This window comes from Amblyraja radiata, chromosome 14 (genome assembly GCF_010909765.2).
Source record: "Amblyraja radiata isolate CabotCenter1 chromosome 14, sAmbRad1.1.pri, whole genome shotgun sequence".
Taxonomy (NCBI): Eukaryota; Metazoa; Chordata; class Chondrichthyes; order Rajiformes; family Rajidae; genus Amblyraja; species Amblyraja radiata.
The window spans coordinates 22,586,137-22,605,515 of NC_045969.1; the positions used below are offsets into that span (position 1 = coordinate 22,586,137).

The 19,379-nt window shown below is 40.1% G+C and overlaps 1 protein-coding gene across 3 annotated transcripts in view; it reads left to right on the forward strand.

Annotated features, from left to right (window-relative positions):
- The window catches only part of arhgap6 (Rho GTPase activating protein 6), a 487,133-nt gene that overhangs the window by 421,065 nt on the left and 46,689 nt on the right, over positions 1–19,379 (forward strand). For all 3 annotated transcript variants that reach the window (XM_033032771.1, XM_033032772.1, XM_033032773.1), the window contains exon 3: positions 5,007–5,078. In XM_033032771.1, the coding sequence (XP_032888662.1) occupies positions 5,007–5,078 (72 nt within the window). The remainder of the gene's footprint in view (positions 1–5,006; positions 5,079–19,379) is intronic.

Sequence of the window (19,379 nt, forward strand, 5' to 3'; positions counted from 1 at the left end):
TGATGTCATACGTTGCTAACAGCCAGTGCAGATCGAAAAGATTTTTGTCAAAGTGGTTTTTGTAAAGTTTAAATGTGAATTACTTGTAAAATATAGCATCAATCTGAACGAAACTTGATACAACACACCACAGGGCATTGATGAGTAAGGTGGACCAACAATTGTAGCTCTATTGTGTACCGTTGTGCCATAGTTTCAGGATCACAGTCACAGACAGATAAGTCGCAGACAGACAATTCACAGACATACTAACAAACAAGATGAAAGTTTTAGAAATATACTAGAACAACTGGGACCCGATGGGTCTCTGTCATATGGGAGGCCTGGTCTCCCAACGCAACCTGTTCCGCAACACAATATTCCACCACTCACCCGTTCTCCCATACTCCAGCATTCACCCATAGCCCCCAACTGTGCAGGGGTGCATCCCCCAGCACTGCCTCCCCCTTCTCTTGCTTCGAGGACTTTAAAAAAATAATGCAATACCCCCCTCCCCCTCCTGTTCAACTAAAAACTTGCTGGAATGACTGAGTGTTCCTTGATCAGCCATGATCACATTGAATGGCGGTGCTGGCTCGAAGGGCCAAATGGCCTACTCCTGCACCTATTGTCTATTGCAACTGTGTTGCAAGCTGAGCCAGCAAGAATTTTAGCTGCTATTTTTTTCTTAAACTTGAATTTCTAAAGTTAAAAATGATGAATAACTTGTGAAATATAGCATCAATCTGAATGAAACTTGACACAGACCTCCACAGAACAATGATGAGTAAGATGGTGCAAAAATTTTAGTGCTATCTTGTAACATTTTGGCTTAATTTGAGGATCACTTGGGATTAGACAGATAGATAGATAGATGGATGGATGGATGGATGGATGGATGGATGGATGGATGGATGGATGGATGGATGGATGGATAGATAGATAGATACAAACAAGATGAGAGTTTTAGTAATATGTAGATATCGATTGATAGATATCCATTTAACCCACTATACAGATCTCCTGTACGTCTTTGGCACCTGAAGAACCTGAAGAAAGCCCTTGTGGTTACAAGGAGAACGTAAAACTCCATAAAGACAGTAGCCATAGCCAGGATCGAACCCGGGTCTCTGGCGCTGTAAGGCAGCAATTCTACCGCGGCGCCACTGTGCCACCCCAGTTAATTAGCATCTGGGAGAGAATAAGTCAGAGGACATTAAGTGGGGAACAGGATTGTTCTGAGTCTTCATAGTCTCAATGGCCTCATAGTCTCCTAAATCATAGGGAATTTAAAATGATTAAGACCCAAGGCACTATTTTGAAGGAGCCTGATGTGCACGCCCTTAACCAGCATAAAAAATATTGTTTAGTCATTATGGGAATGTTGTTTTGTAATTTGCTTTTGTGTATCTCATATTACGAGTATGATTAGTCACCAGATGTGCTTTGGGATGTCCTGAGGCCGTGAATAGTGATAAATAGATGAGGCTCTCTCTATCGTTTAAAAAGACTGCTTTTGCCTTGCTCCTTTCACTAAGTGAGCAGTCATATGAAAAATTAACAAAACTTGAACAATCTCTTACTCTTTAGAATATACTTCAAACCTCTATCCTTGCATCACTTTTTAAAATAACAGATTACATTCCTATCCCTTTGAGTGTAAGGTAATCAACTATTTTAAGCCAGGGTGGACTCCAGTTCCACCATAACATAGTCGGCTCCTCATTGAGGATCATTCATGACCACATGAGATGCACTGTTGGTTATTTTAGTGAAAGTAATTGAGAGGTGTTGGATAAAATGAGAGGGTATTTTATTTGTTATTATGCAAGAGTTGGACAATAAAGGCAATCAATATCAATGACAAAAAAGGTTGTCAATGTCTGTGTTTCTGGAAACTTTCTCTCCCTTCATTTATTCAGTCCAGCAAATATTATTGGTAGATAAATCAGCCGCGTGTCAGGAAATGGGAAGCTTTTGTGTGGTGAGAAGTGACATGTTTATTTCCCAGGGGCTTCAAATGATTATGAACACCATGCACAGTTTAGGTTTCTGACGCTCTGATTGAAGAATCAAATAAATAAACAGCGCAGAGACCAGTTTGCTCATCACTGGTTCTTTGGAAGAGTTATCCAATTCGTCCTGCTCTCTTTCCCTTTTCCCATTATGCTGCAAATATATCTACTTACTTTGGAAATTACCATTGAATCTGTTTCTACCATCCTTTAGGATGATTGCTGCCAAACAAACACGTTGCTGCATAAAAGTTTCTTCTAGCCGGAAGAAGGGCCCTAACCCAAAATGGTGCCTGTCCGTGTTCATTCCACAGATCCTACCTGACCTGCTGCGTTCGTCCAGCAGTTTGTCTTTTGCAATGCGCTCCAACATCTGCAGGATCCCGTCTCCTTTCTTCCCATTTTATGGAGCTGTTACCAACTATCGGTTCATTTTTGCCAATTATCATGAATGTGCCTCTTTCAGTTTTTCTGGTGCGGTGGTAGATGGTGGAAGAGATGGGTTTGTACTAGGGCACGGTGGGGGTAGTGGAGAGGGGGAAGAGTGGAGCATGGGAGGTATTACTTAAAATTGAAGAGTTCGATATTCGTACTATTGGTTTGTAAGCAACCGCAGCGGAATACGAGGTGGTATTCTTCCAGTTTGCATGTACTCACTGGCAATGGAGAAGGCCAAGGACAGAAGGATCATAACCTGAAACATCACCTATCTAAGCTCTCCAGGGATGCTGCCTGACCTGCGAAGTTACTCCAGCACTTTGTGTCCTTTTGTGGACAGAAAGTTTAAGAAGGGAAGGGGCGCAACTGGAAAGGTGTGGGGATGGGAAATTGTGACTGTTTCACGTTGAAATGGTGGAAACGTCAGAGAATGGCGTGTTGAGTCCAGAGGTTTCTGGGGGGTAAAGGTGAGGTCCAGGTTTATCAGAACTGAACTGCTGGATCCCAGGGAGACATGGGTAAATGCTCCATCCACAACCGCAGGGAGGGAGGGGTGGGGTGGGAGGGGGGGGGGGGGGGGGATGTGGGGAGAACCACATCTGCTGAAGAATTGATGGCTTAGAGATAACTTGGATCAACAAGACATCAAGACCTGAGAGAAGGTACAGATGTAATTTATTTGAGCATTTGCATGAACAAGGCATTCAATAATGTGGAGTGCCTTGACAGGACGGAAGCAACTTCTGTAAAAATCTGCAAAGACCCGAGATGGTTACATAGTGATTTAAGTTTGGTCCTCAAACTATAAGGTTTTTGATAGAGAAAACAAGGAGAAGATGGTGCCTGATGTGTGTTTCCCCAGCACATTGCGTTTTGCTCAAGATTCGTCCATCCACGGTTTATTCTGTCTTCATGGTTGGGTTGAAGAGTCTTCTAGTAGCACCTTGCCTTCATGAGTTGCAAAGAAATGCTGGGATAATCGGGTTCTTGTGAAGCCAGAAGTGTTGTGGATCCCACACAATAAACTGACTGAAGTAGAGTGTAACTGGACTAATTTTAAGGATAAACAGATAATGCTGAGTTTAAGCTGGAGATAAATGGCGGTAATGATGAGGGGCTTGTTTGTTGAAGAGGGAGAAGTTAAATGGGTTACACATCTGAATAATAAAGTCAGATTCACTTAAACTCCTGAAATCCTGGCATCAAGTCTCTTGAGTAGAAAGAAAGATGGCCGGTATGTTGATATAGAGGAGAAGGCTCTGCAGCACCACCCTGAGAGCAGAATATGTAACTACACCAGTTGAGCAGCATTTCCAAGCACTGCTAGACTGAAAATTCCTTTTGCGTGGTAAGTTGATTAACTCGCAGCTTTTGAGTTGTCAACCCAGGAAGTCCGAGCTGTTATTTTCAGCATGATTTGAGTGATCTTGCAGATGCCAGTGCTTGGACTGAGGATGTTGCTGTGAGAACTTACTCTTGTGATGCAACAAATTATGCTCCAAGCATTTTGTCAGGAGAAAGCGTCCACTGGAGATTACCTCTCCTATTTGTTAGAGGTTTGCAACTTATCCCACTCTCATGTTAAATTTGCCCAGGAGTATTGGTTTCCCTACCTCTAGGATGTAGGTATTTTGAAGTTCAGAGAATATGTTTTGGCCTTATCCATCACTCCCACAGCAGAGGCTTTTGCACGAATGTACTGGTTCCATGTTTATACGATGAAGGGTCATAAGGTAGTTCACTAATTCTGAAGGGTGAATTACTGAGACACTACTTTTATTTATTCTTGAGGGACAGCATTATATTGTGTATTTAACAGTTCCAGTGATTTTGACATCAATTTTACTTTGGGAGATTGGAGCTTTTGACTTAGCAACAATGAAAGAATGGTGCTAATGTCCATCACGTGTTGTGTGTCATCTGAAGTGAACTTTGATGGATTCATCATCCTGGATGTGATGCAAAATTAATATTATAATACAATTTCACTAATGCCCATGGATTTTGCAGTGAATTAATGGATTGTTCAAGTAGAAGGATGAGAGTGATTATGACGATACTTCCAGTGAGGAAACTTGAACATTACACAGTACAAACTTAAATGTAGATGCAAGGAACTGCAGACCCTAGTTTACAACAAAGGACACAAAGTGCTGGAGTAACTCAGCGGGATGGCAGCACCTCTGGAGGACATGAACATGCCGACGTTTTGGGTCAGAATCCTTCTGCAGACTGATTGTAATGGGGGGTGAAAGCTGGAGGAGAAGTGGGGCAAGACAATGCCAGGCAAGTGAAAGGTGGATACAGGCGAGGGGGATTTGATTGGCAGATGGTTAGACAAAGGAAAAGACAAAAGGTTGTGAGATAAGGAGAGAGAGATGTGAAATCTGAAGCCAGAGGAAGGGATATAGGTGGAAGGGGATGGGGAGTGCATTTCCAGGAGGGGCACAGGAAAAAACATTTAGGTGTGCTTTGCACATTTCGAGCAAATGCTTGCTGAGGTTTGGCTGTAAGTTTTGAGCTCATATTCTACTTCAGTAAATAGATTTACCTACTTTGTTATTTTATTTGCAGATGGACAAAAACGGAAAAAATCCCTGAGGCGGAAGTTGGACTCGCTGGGCAAAGAAAAGAACAAGGACAAAGGTGAAAATCCAGTGCATTTAAAAATTATAACGATGAATAGTTTCTGTGAAACTTTAGTTCAAAACTTGAATACTTAAATGTTCAGTACTTAAGCTGGTAGAGCCACCGTCTCTCAGTGCCAAAGACCCGGGTTCAATCTTGATCTCGGGTTCTGACTGCATGGAGTCCCTGTGACCGTGTGGATTTCCTCCGAGTGCCCTGGTTTCCTCCTATATCTTCAAGACATGGGGGTTTGAAGATTAATTGATCTCTGTAAAATTTGCCCTAATGTGTCAGGAGTGGAATTTGGTCATTATTGAATGAGAAAATTATTGAAGGAACAGTCCCTTCATCATCCGTAAGGGTTGACATGTCTATGGTTGGAACTGTTTGATGTCAGGAGAGTGAAACGGCTTGCCAGACAATTAATGTGACAACTTACACAGAAGGTTCCATAACATTAGACTATTGAGATTTGGCATTCATTACTAGATAATCTGAGTCCGTACTCAATGAGCACTCTTCAAGTTTGTGATATGAACAATTGATTGCTTTTTAAGTAGAGTGGTTTCTACTTGAGAACTGTGGAGTTGCCTTTTCACCATTAATTTCCCATTAATACATACAAGGCAAAGATGTTTGTTAATAGAATTTAGCATTATTGGCTCTAGTACCTAATCAACATTTGTCTGAGTTTAGCCCCACTCACCCTCACGGTCTCTAATTTAATACACTGTAGATGGGAATAGAATATAAGGTTGTGGAATGAATAGGTTTGATGTTCTTTAAAAACTTTATATAACACTATCTGTTCCAAAAGCAATAATTCATTTTTTGTGTTGGTCGTAATGGGAAGATTTAAAGAGAAATTAAACCTAAGTAACATTGCCTCACCAATCATCTAGTCATATTGCAGTCCTCAGGACTCCACACTGATTTCAACAATTCTGGATAACCAATCTTTCCAAGTTGTGTCAAAACTGGACTGTTCTGACTTAGGGGCAACCAGAGTTTCAAGTTCCGAGCTGTAAATAATACTTAACAATTTATCCTGGTCCAACCGTATTGACACTACAGCTAAGAAAGCGCAATAGTCCAATTTCTTCAGAAGACAAATAGAAATTGGCATGTTTTTAATGACTCTTATGAATTTCTGCAAGTGCACTATTGATGGCATCCTATTGGGATGCATCACCACTTGGTTTGCCAATTGCCCTTAACCAAGACTGCAAGCCCAGACCATCATGCAAACCAATTTCCCCCATCCCAACTACCCCTCCCACCCCCCATGACTCCATTTACACATCATGTAGCAATGTTACAAAATTTTGAGATTTTAAAAATCAAGTCTGTAATTTATCCCATCAGATAAAGCATAAAAATAAGTTTAATTTGACACCTAATTCACTTTCATATCTCAAGTATTTAAAAAGTTATGGCCATTTTCATACTGGGAAATTAGCATCTTGTTCCCTATTGATTTTCTATGGACATAACAAAAAAGCTGTGATCGTGAACAGTCAAAAGCCCATAACTTTCTTAAAAATTAAGAGAACTGAATGAAATTTTCAGTTATCATAGATTGAAGCATTCTGAAACAAATATAAAATAATCTTACTTGGATGACCTGAAATTAAAGCATATAATTAGTTAGTTACCTAATTGTAGCTAATTTCAGACTTCAATTACTAGATCTAAACATCTATCCATTTCTTAATAAATGATTAACATTTTTAAATAGCCTAAATGTCCAAATAATATTCACAAATAATTCACAATAAAACATGATTTTTAAATCTCATTTACATTAATTTATAGGCCAAATGGAAGGAATTTTGTGTTTAATTGCTGTAAATAAATGCCCATTTAAATCAGCTTTCCAGTGGGTCCCTGTGGAACGCGCTGGTTTAGAACGTTCACATTGCGGTAGATTTGTGCCCCAAATGCCGAGAAAAATACTGCGCGATATAATGGGCCCAAATTGAGCTACTCGCAATATTAAACTTTGTATAAAGGGATCTTTAGAAGCCCTTTTTAATGTAAAAATATACAACCTAACTTCTGCTATTTGCTTTATGAGACCCTGCGGTTGCTGGCGGTCGCGGGTTTAGAGATTGATTTTTAAACTACTATAACTATTATTCAAGGCCTTTAACCCTAATAATAGCTTTTGCGACGGGGTCTTCCAGCGATTTTTCGTTAATAATTAACTAGGCTGAACATTTTCGATTGGAACAGCTTAGAGAAAATCGCGTTTTAAACCCGCCCCCTCTAAACGGCGCCAAAATCGCGCACACCCGCAACGGAAGATTTTCAAGGACGCTTCAGGTAGGCTTTGCAACATACCTACATCATGCTGCTCCAGGAAAGCAGCCAACATAATTAAGGGCCAGTCACACCCTGATCATTCCCTCTACTATCCTCTCCCATCCAGTGGAACATACAAAACCTGAAAAGCATATGCCACCAGATTCAAGAACAGCTCTCTCCCCCACTGATACAAGACTTTTCAACAGGCCTCTCATAAGCTGAGAATGTAGACCCAATCACCCAAATCTCGTTACATTGCGGCTCTTGTACTTTATCTTTAATTACATTTTATTTTGTATTCCATTTCCTTTTTCTTTTTGCACCACCTGTTGCACGAGTATGGTTTGATTATGTTGGAAAATACTGCAGATGCTGGTTTAAATCGAAGGTAGACACAATATGCTGGAGTAACTAAACGGGACAGGCAGCATCTCTGGAGAGAAGGAATGGGTTGATTGTATTCAATTGTATGGTACGATTTGCCTGGATAACACAAAACAAAGTTTTTCACTGTATCTCGGTACACATGACAATAATATACCAATATCACCTGCAATATTAGCTTAGTTTTCGGCTCTCTCCAGATGCTGCTTAAACTGCAAAGTATTTCCAACATTATCTTTTATTTCAGATTTCCAGCAACTGTAGAGTTCTTGTATATCCCATTTCCAGCAGTATTTATTCTCCCTCTAATGTTCTCTTTAATCTTCCTCTATGTATTCTCGACTACGACTAACAGGCTACGATTAACAGACTAACATTTTCTGGTCCAGAATAATCTGGTCCACATCCTACCACATATATTCCCACTGTTCTCTTCTCCCTTTCTCTAATTGATCTCTTAATTTTCCAGGTACGATGGAGGCTCATTGATCTGAAATGTTCTGCATCTTCTGTAATAATAATGTTACAAAGCATGTTAAGAGGTGTGTAATCTTTCACAGGTTCATTAGTTATTGTGGCAGTGCCTTACGCCTGCATAAGTGTCAACATTTAAGTGTGTTTGCAAACTGAAATCCGAACACAACAATGTTCCAGTTTAAAAAAAATTCAAGTTATAATTGTAGAAAAGTGCCGGAAAGAAGATTTATTACAAATGGAGTTTATCCCACAGAGAAACTCTTTAATTTAGTGCCAGCCCCGATAACCTTGTCCAAAAGGCATGAGGCAATGAAAATGGATGCAAGGCAGTTAATGTTATTGCGTTAGGTTGTTAACAACAGAGCTTTACCTAACAACCAAAGAACATGGCTTTGGGACCGATAACACTTTAAAAGATGTAAAAGCTTTCTGAAGCACAAATGAAATTCCAGCATGTTTGGTGACGTTTGGGGAGTTCCACTTCACAAGCGCTTTGAAATTTGATTAGCATGAGTGTGTTTATGCTATAGAACAGTGTTTTTATTAGCTGTGAATAGTTGATATTTGAAATTAAGCCTGTGGTTACTTTGCAATACTTATCAGCTCAGCAGTAATAGTCAAAAGTGAAATTTGAGGAGGTCCTCTGATGAACATCTTTTCTTTCAAATCTAGATTTTAATTTTTTGTAGTGGTATGCCGCTCATCTGGAATAAGAGGATACAATCCTTTTCCTGCTTTGAACCAGACAATCTGATGCACCATTGAGGATTCTGCAACAAGATTTTATTAAACAATCACTGGAAAATATTGAAAATACTAGTTTTGGTTCATTAAATAAAATGTTTCAGTTGTGTCGAGCCTTTGCCAGATGTGCCGGAGACATATAAACTGAAGATGTGAATTTGGTAACACCTTTCCTTTCCTATTCATATCAATCCAAATAATTTAAAGCCATTGAAACATTGTGGCAATTGTTATATATGTTTGAGGGTGGAGGGCTTGCATGTCTCACAATTTCAAATATAAAATAAACAAGGTCTATCTGATTTGGTGTAGACCACACTGGCTTTGTGAAATGTAAGCACTGCAGTTGGAGTGTGACTATAAATTGTCTGGTCTGTTTTATTGTTGTTATACCTAACACTGAACAGCAAATTTCTCCATATCTTCTAAGAGATTTGTAGGTAGCTTTGTATTAATCTTAATGGTTGCTCTTAAAATTATTTCTAAATTAATGATTCAGAATGGAATTCCTGTCCATCATCATTGGCTACCACCATGCCTGGTGCTGTATGGGTCAGATGCAAAACTATGTCCCTTTACTTTCTCTTTGCTAATAATCTGTATAAATCTATTGAGTATGGTAGAACTATTACAGCACAGAGGAAGCCATTCAGCCCATTGTATCCATGCCAGCTCCAAAGAGAGTAATCACATTTGCCCCATTTCCCTGGCTCTATTCCCATATCTTTGAAAAATAATGATCTTTCAAGTGCTTATCTGATTGCCTTTCGAAGACTGATTCTGTTCCTATATTCTTACTGGCAGTGAATTTCAAATCACAGCTAATGAGTGCTAATAAAATGTTTAATTCATACCCCACTTGGTCTTTTTGCTCAAAATGTCAAAACTGCAACAGCTGGTTCTTGAGCCATTGATCAATAGGAACAGATTTGACTCTCTACCTTGGCGAAACCAAACATGTTCATATGCCCTTCAATTGCATCTTCTCTTAAAATTATTTGGGCCAAAGAGAACAATCTCAGCTCTAACTTTATAGCTGAAATCCCTCTTCTCTAAATATCATTTTCAAGGACCTCTGTGGCTGGACATTATCTGCATTCTGCACAGTAGATAATGGAAAACTGGAAGGGGGTGTCGTGGGCAAAACATTTTAAAAGGGTTTTTAAGTATATTACTAGAACTGAATAGGGAGAATGGGGAAAGGGGGGGTGGAGTTGTCACAGGGAATTTGAGATATGTGGAGACATGGGATGAACTCAGTTTAGAGACAGAGAGATGTACAGCATGGAAACAAGCTCATCAGCCCACCAAGTCTATCTCCACCATCATCAACCCATTTAGAATAACATCCTACATTAATCCCATTTTATTCACTCATTGGTCCTGTCAACCACCCCTAGATTTTACCAACCACCTCCATATTACTGTCTATTTACAATGGCTATTTTATACAACAGAGGTGTTCTTACAACTGAAATTATTAGATTGCTGGAGGCTGTCAAAACTTTGAGAGGTTAAAAGATGGATATTGCCAAGGCATCAAGGATTGAAGAACAGATACTGCCCAAGCTCTGAGGAAAACTCATCTGTTTTTCCTTAAACAATGTACTGGGTTCTTGCAGTGATTAAGAATCTTTAAATCAGTCTAATGTGACACGTGCAATTGAAAGGCAATACAACTGTTTTTTTGGTACCGTGCTGAAGTATAGGCCTAAGTGGTGTGCTTCTGACCTGAGGAATCCCAGGCTTCTGTCTTAGACCAGAGTGCTCCACTGAGCCAAGACTGACAGCTGAAATGGGTTCAACAATCCATTTTTATTTTCAGACACATGGTCTAGTCATGCTTTCCTATAATGTTTGAAGATTACTGTTACAAATGAGTATCTCAATCAGTGAATTAAAACATTGTGCAAAAAATACAATGATTGACTCTCTACATCCATTGTGTGCTTTGGATAATTGTAATACCGTTGTTTTTGTTGATGTCATACATATGCCCAGAGACTGTTCTGTTTGCATCAGTGATTAAGTAATTAACATCACTATTATTATATTCTTTCACTGATACATGCTTATAGTGCAGCATAACGGTGCATGTAATTGCCTTCAGTATCAGATACCAGATTCAATCCTGGCCTCTGATGCCATCTGTGTGGAGTCTGCACGTTCTCCCTGTGAATGTGTGGGTTTCCTCCAAGTGCTCCAGTTTTCTCCTACATCCCAAAGACGTGTGGGTAGGCAGATAATTGGGTACTATAAATGATCCCTTATGTGTTACTAAGTGGTTGATGGCCAGGACTAAATGGCCTGTTTCTGTACCATATGATTCTAAATGGTGTAGACTTCAAATGTAGGGACAGATCTTTATAGTTTGACTGTGAAGCAAGAACTGGAACCTACAGGGATGCTCCCAGTGTCTTCCATTACAAAGGGAGATCCTTGGTGGAGGGTCTCGCAGTCATCACGATTCTTGCCTAGCAATGGAATGATGGAGACAAAATACTGGAGTAACTCAGCGGAACAGGCAGCATCTTGGGCTGTGAGCCGAGCATCAAAAATGTGTCAAGAAATCGATTTCCGTGACCCACGTCACGGAACTACATGAAATTTTCCACAAATTTAGATGAAATATAATTGAGAAGGATGTCATAACTCATCAGTGCCAAAAGTTGCACATTAATTAATTAAACTAATTAGAAAATGAGATCGGGAAAGTAAGCGCCATCTAGTGGCCAATGCTCACATTACACGATGGGCAGCCTATTTCCGTGTTGCAGTCCATTTAAACTATATATTAGTATACCTATATATATATATATATATATATGACTTGTAAATAAGACTGTAATCATATATAATTAAGTATAATTATATTATATAAAAATAATATGATGAATTCATCAAATAATGATGAATATAATTGTGAGTGTTTTTTTAATGACACTGTCGCAGAGGTCCTGCTCCTGAACCAGCCTAATTAATGGGTGAGGGCAGTTCTTGTGGGTTCCTCCCTTTACTGAACCCCACTGACTGCCAGTGTGCAGAGTGGGGGTCACCGCCATAGTGGGACTGGGGCAGTTCCAGGCTGGGGGACAGTCCAGCAAGGCATCTTCCAGTCACTTTAATAGGAAATATAATGAGACTGCAGCAGAGGTCCCAGGTTTTAAGGGCTCATGAACCTGCCTAATTAAAGGGTCAGGACAGATCCTCTGTGTTCCCCCGTTTACTGAACCCCACTGACTGCCATAGTGGGGAGAGTGGGGGTAACGGCATAGTGGGACTGGGGCAGTCCCAGGCTGGGGGACAGACCTGTAAGAGACCTGTCTTATTTCTGATGTAAATGTCACATCCTGACCAAGAATCAAATGCTCTGATGTTTACTCGATGAGTATTCATTTTAAGCTCCAATTAGCCTATATTTATGTTATAGACCCCCCCCCCCCCCGATGGTGCCTTTGCAAATGAGGGCTATTACCTTTAACCTAAAATAGCCCTAAAAGTGTTGCATTGTTTGAGTATCTGTAGTTTGTGTGTGTGTCTGTGTATACCTGTAAAACGCGTATCTGTGGATGTAGGTGTGTATGTATGTGTGGATGGATGTATGTGTGAATGGATGGATGTGTGGATGTATGTATGGATGTGTGTGTGGATATATGTATGTGTGTGCAGATGTACGTGAGATTGTATGTGTGTGTGTGCATGCATGGAAGTGTGCGTACGGATGGATGTGTGTGGGGATGTGTGTGTGTGTGGGTGGACTGTCGCACTGTCATTCACCAGCACGCCATTATCATAAGTAATTCACTCATTGTATAAATAATTTGACCAAATAAACAGTGAAACGATAGACATTAAAATAAAACTTCATATAATCATTTATTTCCCCAATTTATTTGTTTACATTACATCTGATCTTCATCTGAATATTCTTCATCAGATTCCAAGTCTTTTGATAAGTCCATTGATAAGTTAGTTCAAGTTCAAGTGGAGGGTCAGGCAGAGGCTACAAAAAAAAACATATCATAGTCATTAAGTCTGCATGAAATTCAATTCATAAAATTTCAACCTCTTCTTAATGTTAATGAGAATAACACTGTTACTACCATAGATAAATTAGTTCAAGTTCACATACACCAATTCATTTCTACATAAACATCAGCCATTTCTGACTATTTTCACTCCAATGGAAGCCTATAAAGTGCAATCAATATTCCTCCGTATTTCTCCCGTGGTCGGGGCCTCGAAACGGCCACTACGGATGGCACTATGTACAGCCTCCACCCCCCGCCCGCGGAGATGATTCAAACACACTCCGCGGCTCCGCGTTAGCGAATCGGCCGCTTCTTAATGAGACCGCAGCTTCACTATGTTAAGTACATAGGCTCCGCACTTTTTCCCGGTAAGTTATCGCAGGCAGCTCCGAGAATAGATGTTAAAGAAAACTTATTACACTTCAACAAGCTGGCATTAGAGAAAATGTTTAATTTACTTTGGTATGGATACACATAGTTTAGGCCCTCAACTTCATGAATGAATGAATGAATGAGTGAGTGAGTGAGTGAGTGAGTGAGTGAATGAATGAATGAATGAATGAATGAGAATGAATGAATGAGAATGAGTGAATGAATGAATGAGTGAATGAATGAATGAATGAATGAATGAATGAATGAATGAATGAATGAATGAGTGAATGTACAGCCTACAAATCTCAATTTTTCACATTATAAAAGGGTGCAATTAAATTAATTAAAGTCCATACAGATTAAGTTTCATAAATGCAGACTTTAGATCTTACCTTTCAGTTCCAGTTGATTCACAAAGTTTGACTGCAGCACCTCAGCAGGGACTTTGCTTTCAAGGCTTTGCTCCACTTCTATCCACTTAGCTGCACATTCTTCAGACTTCTTAATGCTTTTCTCACTAAATTCAATTATCCTGCTGCAGGTTTCCACGACATGTATTCCACAGAACAAAAAAAAACCTTCATCGGAATCTCCAGTAAAACAGGCATCAGTGAAGTCCTCCCAGCCATTTAATGTTGTGTGCTCCCTGCCTAGCTAGCCTGAAACAAAGCGCGTGATTGGCCAACTGGCGTCTGACTGAATGTCAAACGTGCTTTGATTGGATAAAAATACCCGAAAATTTTCAGTTTTTCTCTAATTTAATAAAAATATGCAAGTTTTGTTCTTGACGAGTTTCAGGAGTGATTTATATAACATTTTTACACAATATGTGAAAATTTCATGTAGTTCCGTGAGTTGGGTCACGAAACAGGGGGCGCTGTCCTGTGCGCGGCTGCCCTGCCAGCAGTTGTCTGTCTTTTTACCGTTTTATTTTTATTTTTAGTTAGTTAAAGTGTTTTGTTTGGAGGTCTAGACTTTTTTGTGTGGGGGGTGGGGGGGGGGGGGGGGGGGGGGGGGAAACTGCCTTTCAGGGTCCCTACCTGGTCGGAGAGGCAGCTTTTCTCCGGGCTGCAGCTTTGACCCGTCCTCGCGGCCTACCAGCGGGCCTGGAGCGGCGTTTCCTGTCGCGGACCGCCCAGAACCTCGGCTTCGGCGGCGGCACAGCGCTGGAGCGCTATCGTGGAGCGGGCGATGCCTTGCCTGGGTAGCTGCGCTGGAGCTCCGGTGAGCTGAAACCGCCGGGAACAACATCGCGGAGCTGCGGGACTGTGGAGCGGCCAGCTGCAGGCGGCGGCGCCGAACTTTACACCGGGAGCCTGGGATCTCGCGACGAGATCGCCAGTTGTGGAGCTCCATCCGGCGCGGCCTTGTCGGCTTTGGAAGCCGCGGCCTCCAGTACGGAGGCGGCCGTTCCAGGGTTCCCATGCCGCTGTGAGGACTCTCCCGACGCCGGAGCACCACCACCCAGCGAGAACGGCCTGGAAAATCGGGCCTCCATAGAGGCAACTGTGGAGGCCTCAATAGGCCCGACTATGGGTGAACTGGGGTTGAGGACTGGACTTTGTGCCTTCCCTCATGGTGGGAGCCATTGTGGGGGGATGTTCTTTGTGTTTAAGACTCTCATTGGTGTTATGTCTGTATTCTTTTTTTGTGTGCTGCAAAATGGCAAAAAGCATTTCACTTCTTTACACCTCGGTGTATGTGAATGCGACTAATAAAAACCTTTGAATACCTTTGAATACTTTGAATACTTTGAAACTTGAAGGAGGGAAGAGACGGAGACTAAGACTTTGCCTCCATCACAGTGAGGATGTGCTTGGTGAACTCACTGTGGTGGATGTTTAATTTGTGTTTATTGTATGTTTTGTTATTATTGATTCTGTGTATGACTGCAGGCAACATAATTTCATTCAGACCGAAAGGTCTGAATGACAATAAAGGATCTATCTATCTATCTATCTAAACTGCACAAAAAAGCTCCTCGGCCCACAGCCTATCTCTGGAGTGAAGGAATGGGTGACGTTTTGGGTTGAGACCCTTCTTCAGACTCGACCTTCTAATGACCCCATTTAACACAGCATGCTAATTAGAATGAAGCAGCTATAAGATTCACTATGTACAATTGTATGGAATCTCAGCAAGTTGTTTATCTCAACATTTCAGAGTGAAAAAACTTTGTTTTGCATGCCATCCTATCCAACCCAATCTTGGATATAGACAAAATAAAATTGTGGCATCATTTGACCACAGAACGAGGCCAAGCAGCCCTATGCAAGAGTTGTCCAGTTGGTGCCACTTACCACTGTTCTCGCCATACCCCGGAATTTTATTTTTCAGCTATTTATCCAGCTCATTTTTTGAATGATACAGTTGAATCAGCCTCCACTACCCTACCCATGGCACAGTGTACTTCAGGCCCTGAGCACGCATGTTTAAAAAAACCATTATGTCACTTTTGGTTTTGCCCATCACCTCTGTGTCCCACCATCAAGAGGAGCAGGTGCACCTTGTCTGTTCTGTCCAATGATCCTTAATGATTTAAAATATCTCCATCAGATGTCCTCGCAGCCATCCCTTTTCCGATCAGAACAACCTCAACCTATCAGCCTTTCTGCAGAACTGAAGTCCCTCATCCCTGAAATATTTTCTGCATCCCCAGAAAGTCTTCACTTCTTTGCGGAAGTAATGCATCCAGAACTGGACACAATGCTCTAGTTTTGACTGGCACATTATTTTATAAAGGTGCATCATGACTTCACAGCTCATGTACTCGATGGTTTTACTTATAAATCCTTGGATAGAGCCATAGATGCAATCACAATGTAAAAGGCCCCTCTGGCCCAACCCTTCCATGCCAACCAAGGTGTCTACCTGAGCCAGTCCCATTTGCTAGCATTTTACCCATGTCCCTCTAAATCTTTCCTAGCCATGAACCTGTCCAAATGTCTTTCAAACATTGTAATTGTACCTGCTTCTACCACATCCTCTGGCGGCTCCTTCATCTGTGTGGAGAAAAAGGTGCCCCTCAAGTTTCCTTTTTAAATTTCCCCGTCACCTTAAATCTATATTTTAGACTTCCCTACTGTGAGATTAAAAATTGTGACCATCCATGCCAAATTTCTCAAAGGTATGCATAAGCACATCAGTTTGATAGGCATATGAACAGGAATAAGAGAAGTGGCACCAATCTGAGATTAAAATGGAAATTTCCTTTTGGAGGAAGAGCTCAATGCTGCTGTCCTAAATGAGGACAATGAGTACCTCAATCTACAGTACTCTAGCTATGGCTAGAGTCTTTATAAAGGAAGATCTAACAGAATCCTAAAATGGCTAAAAATTAAAACTGAGCCGGTTCTAAAAAGGCTAGCAGCACTTAAAGTGGACAAAATCATGCAATAAACAATATTCACACTTTGTTGCTGATGATTATGCTGCAGAAGAATTGTATTATAACATAAATCTATTAAACTTTGATCGATGGAAAAGTGACTTCAAGCCTAACAGTCGTGGGTATAAGGACAGGGGCATTGGGGTAGGGAAGAGTATCTTGGATGCCTGGAATTGCTTTCACCATTTTTATAGGAGGATGTGAAGAAACTTAAAAGGCCGAATTCAAGCCATTTGCAGTTTCATAGCTCCTTATGTTATGTGGCAATAAAATGTATTTCTATATCTCTGTCGTTTGCAGATGGCCACAAATAGTTTTGTTCCCTTCTTTTGGTAAAAAGTTATGAGTTTATGACTGCATGGAATTACCACATTTTTCAGTGGTATATTTATGTTTTTGTTTCCTTGATAGTTTCATTTGATAGAGGGCAAGAAATCCTTTTATCAGGATTAGATAACTCAAACAATTTCTCGCTGTGAGCTTGTGTGCCTGATTTTTACTTTTCAATTTCCTCATATATTATTTTACTTGTATTGTGTAGCTAAGCATAATGTTGTTCTGGTTCTTGTTTAGGAAGTAGCCCCCCCAAGTTTGTTGTACACAGTTCTCAATCCATATAAGTCATGGAAGTTTCTTCTGTGTTGATTCACAATTTAAATGCTATGCTCCTTGATGTTTAAGTGGGTTACAAAAAAAAACCCACTTTCTCTTGATAACAAGAACCCATGTAAGGTTTCATTAAAAAAAAATAGGAGACCTGCATTTAGCTGCTGTGCTAGCAAAACGTTTCATTTACTGAACATGTTAAAATACTGCCATGGCACCCAGCGAATTTTTTAATTCAAATAATATATGAAGATGAAAAGAATTTGAGCTACTGGATTGAGGTACAGTAAACCATCTGGTTCACTGATATCTTTTATGGAAGGGTAATCTGCTGTCTTTACCTGTCTGGCCCACATGTGGTTATATATTGTAGAAATGTGATTGATTTGCAACTGCACTTTGAACTGGCCTACAAACATTTCAGGGCAATTAAAGATGAGCAATAAATGCTGCCCTTGCAGATGACATTTGCATGCTTTGAAGAAATTTAAGAAGAAACTGTGCATCGACCTTTTGAGGGTATAAAACATTTTATGAATGAGCCTCAAATGTTTATTATAGCATAGCAAAGCCATTTTACATGCAACATCACGAATTCTATGAATTTGTGTCTTAAATTCTGGTTTACATTGGTGAAACTATTTTTGAGGGTTTGATCCAATACCATGCTGCATTTACATCATGTTAGTAGTGTTTTTGAATCCGCTTTGCTGTGAGGCAAATTATTCTCTTTGCTTTTTCTCTTACCTTTTGTAAACCAGCACCTGGAGTTCCTTGTTTCTGTATTCTTTTTGTTTGGTGAGTTTAATCTCAATATTTCATCCAGGTTCTGGATGGCTTTGAGGTGGCCATGCTCAAAAGATTCATAGACCACAAGCTACATCCACATTTAAATACATTAAGAAAAAAAAGCATCTTTACTAGACTTATGCCCAAATCATGATTGTCCTGCAGTTTAAATTATTTTTAAATCCTGTCCTACCGATGAGAAAATAATCAAATTATTAATATTAACACGAAACCAAGCAATATTTGGTTCTGCCTCACTATCGTTATTGCTGAGTTGCAACAATCATTATTTCAAAAGTTGTTCATCAGTCACCAAAGACTTCTTTAAAAGTGAGGAATGTTTCTTTTGCTTCTCCTACCATTTCAGCAGCAAATTACAGACCCTCAGAGCAGTTGGATGATAACAGCCTCGCTCATCTCTCACCTTTAAGCGTTCTAGCATTTACCTTAAATTTCTGTCCCCTGATTTTCTCCCCGCAGCCCTTCTTTTCCAAAGAAAATAATCCTAGTATATCCAGAATTTCTTCACTGATACAAATTTCCATATTTGGCAACATTCTCGTAAATCACGTCTACACCCTCTCCAGTAAACTCACATCAGTCCTGTAAAGTCATCAGAACTGTACACAGTGCTTGAGTTGGTCATAAAATTCATCAGTTGCAGATCCACTCTTCTTTCCTTCTCTTAAAAACAGTTTGACCTATGGCCTCTTCACTTCCTATGAAATATTAATTCTTTGTTGGCTGCTTCTTTGATCCCAACTATAATGAGGCAGAATGGACCAATATTGTGTAATCATAATACCAATTATTTTCAGTTCTACAGAATGCTGCACTGATATTTTATCTATACTTTTTCTCTTATTAAATGAGTGCTTGTTCTAAGTCGAGATTGATTTTTTTTTTCCAATTCTACATTCTCAATTTTCTCTTCTTTCATATGCTGCAAGTATACACTCGTTTCTCATCATTGCCTTTAATTCGTGAATAAATTTTTTAATAAAGAATTGGATGGCACTAGAATAGTAGCAATAGAAATTACTAATCACTAATAGCAATTACTAACCAATTATTGTTGCTGGTATGATTGCACCAGATATATGTTTTCCCCTTTGTTCCAAAAATAAGTGGTATACAACACAAATATTTATTTTAAACTAAGAACATTGCAAATTAAGGAAGGGCTGTATGAAGAAAGGATTTGTTTCATACCCTGCTTTC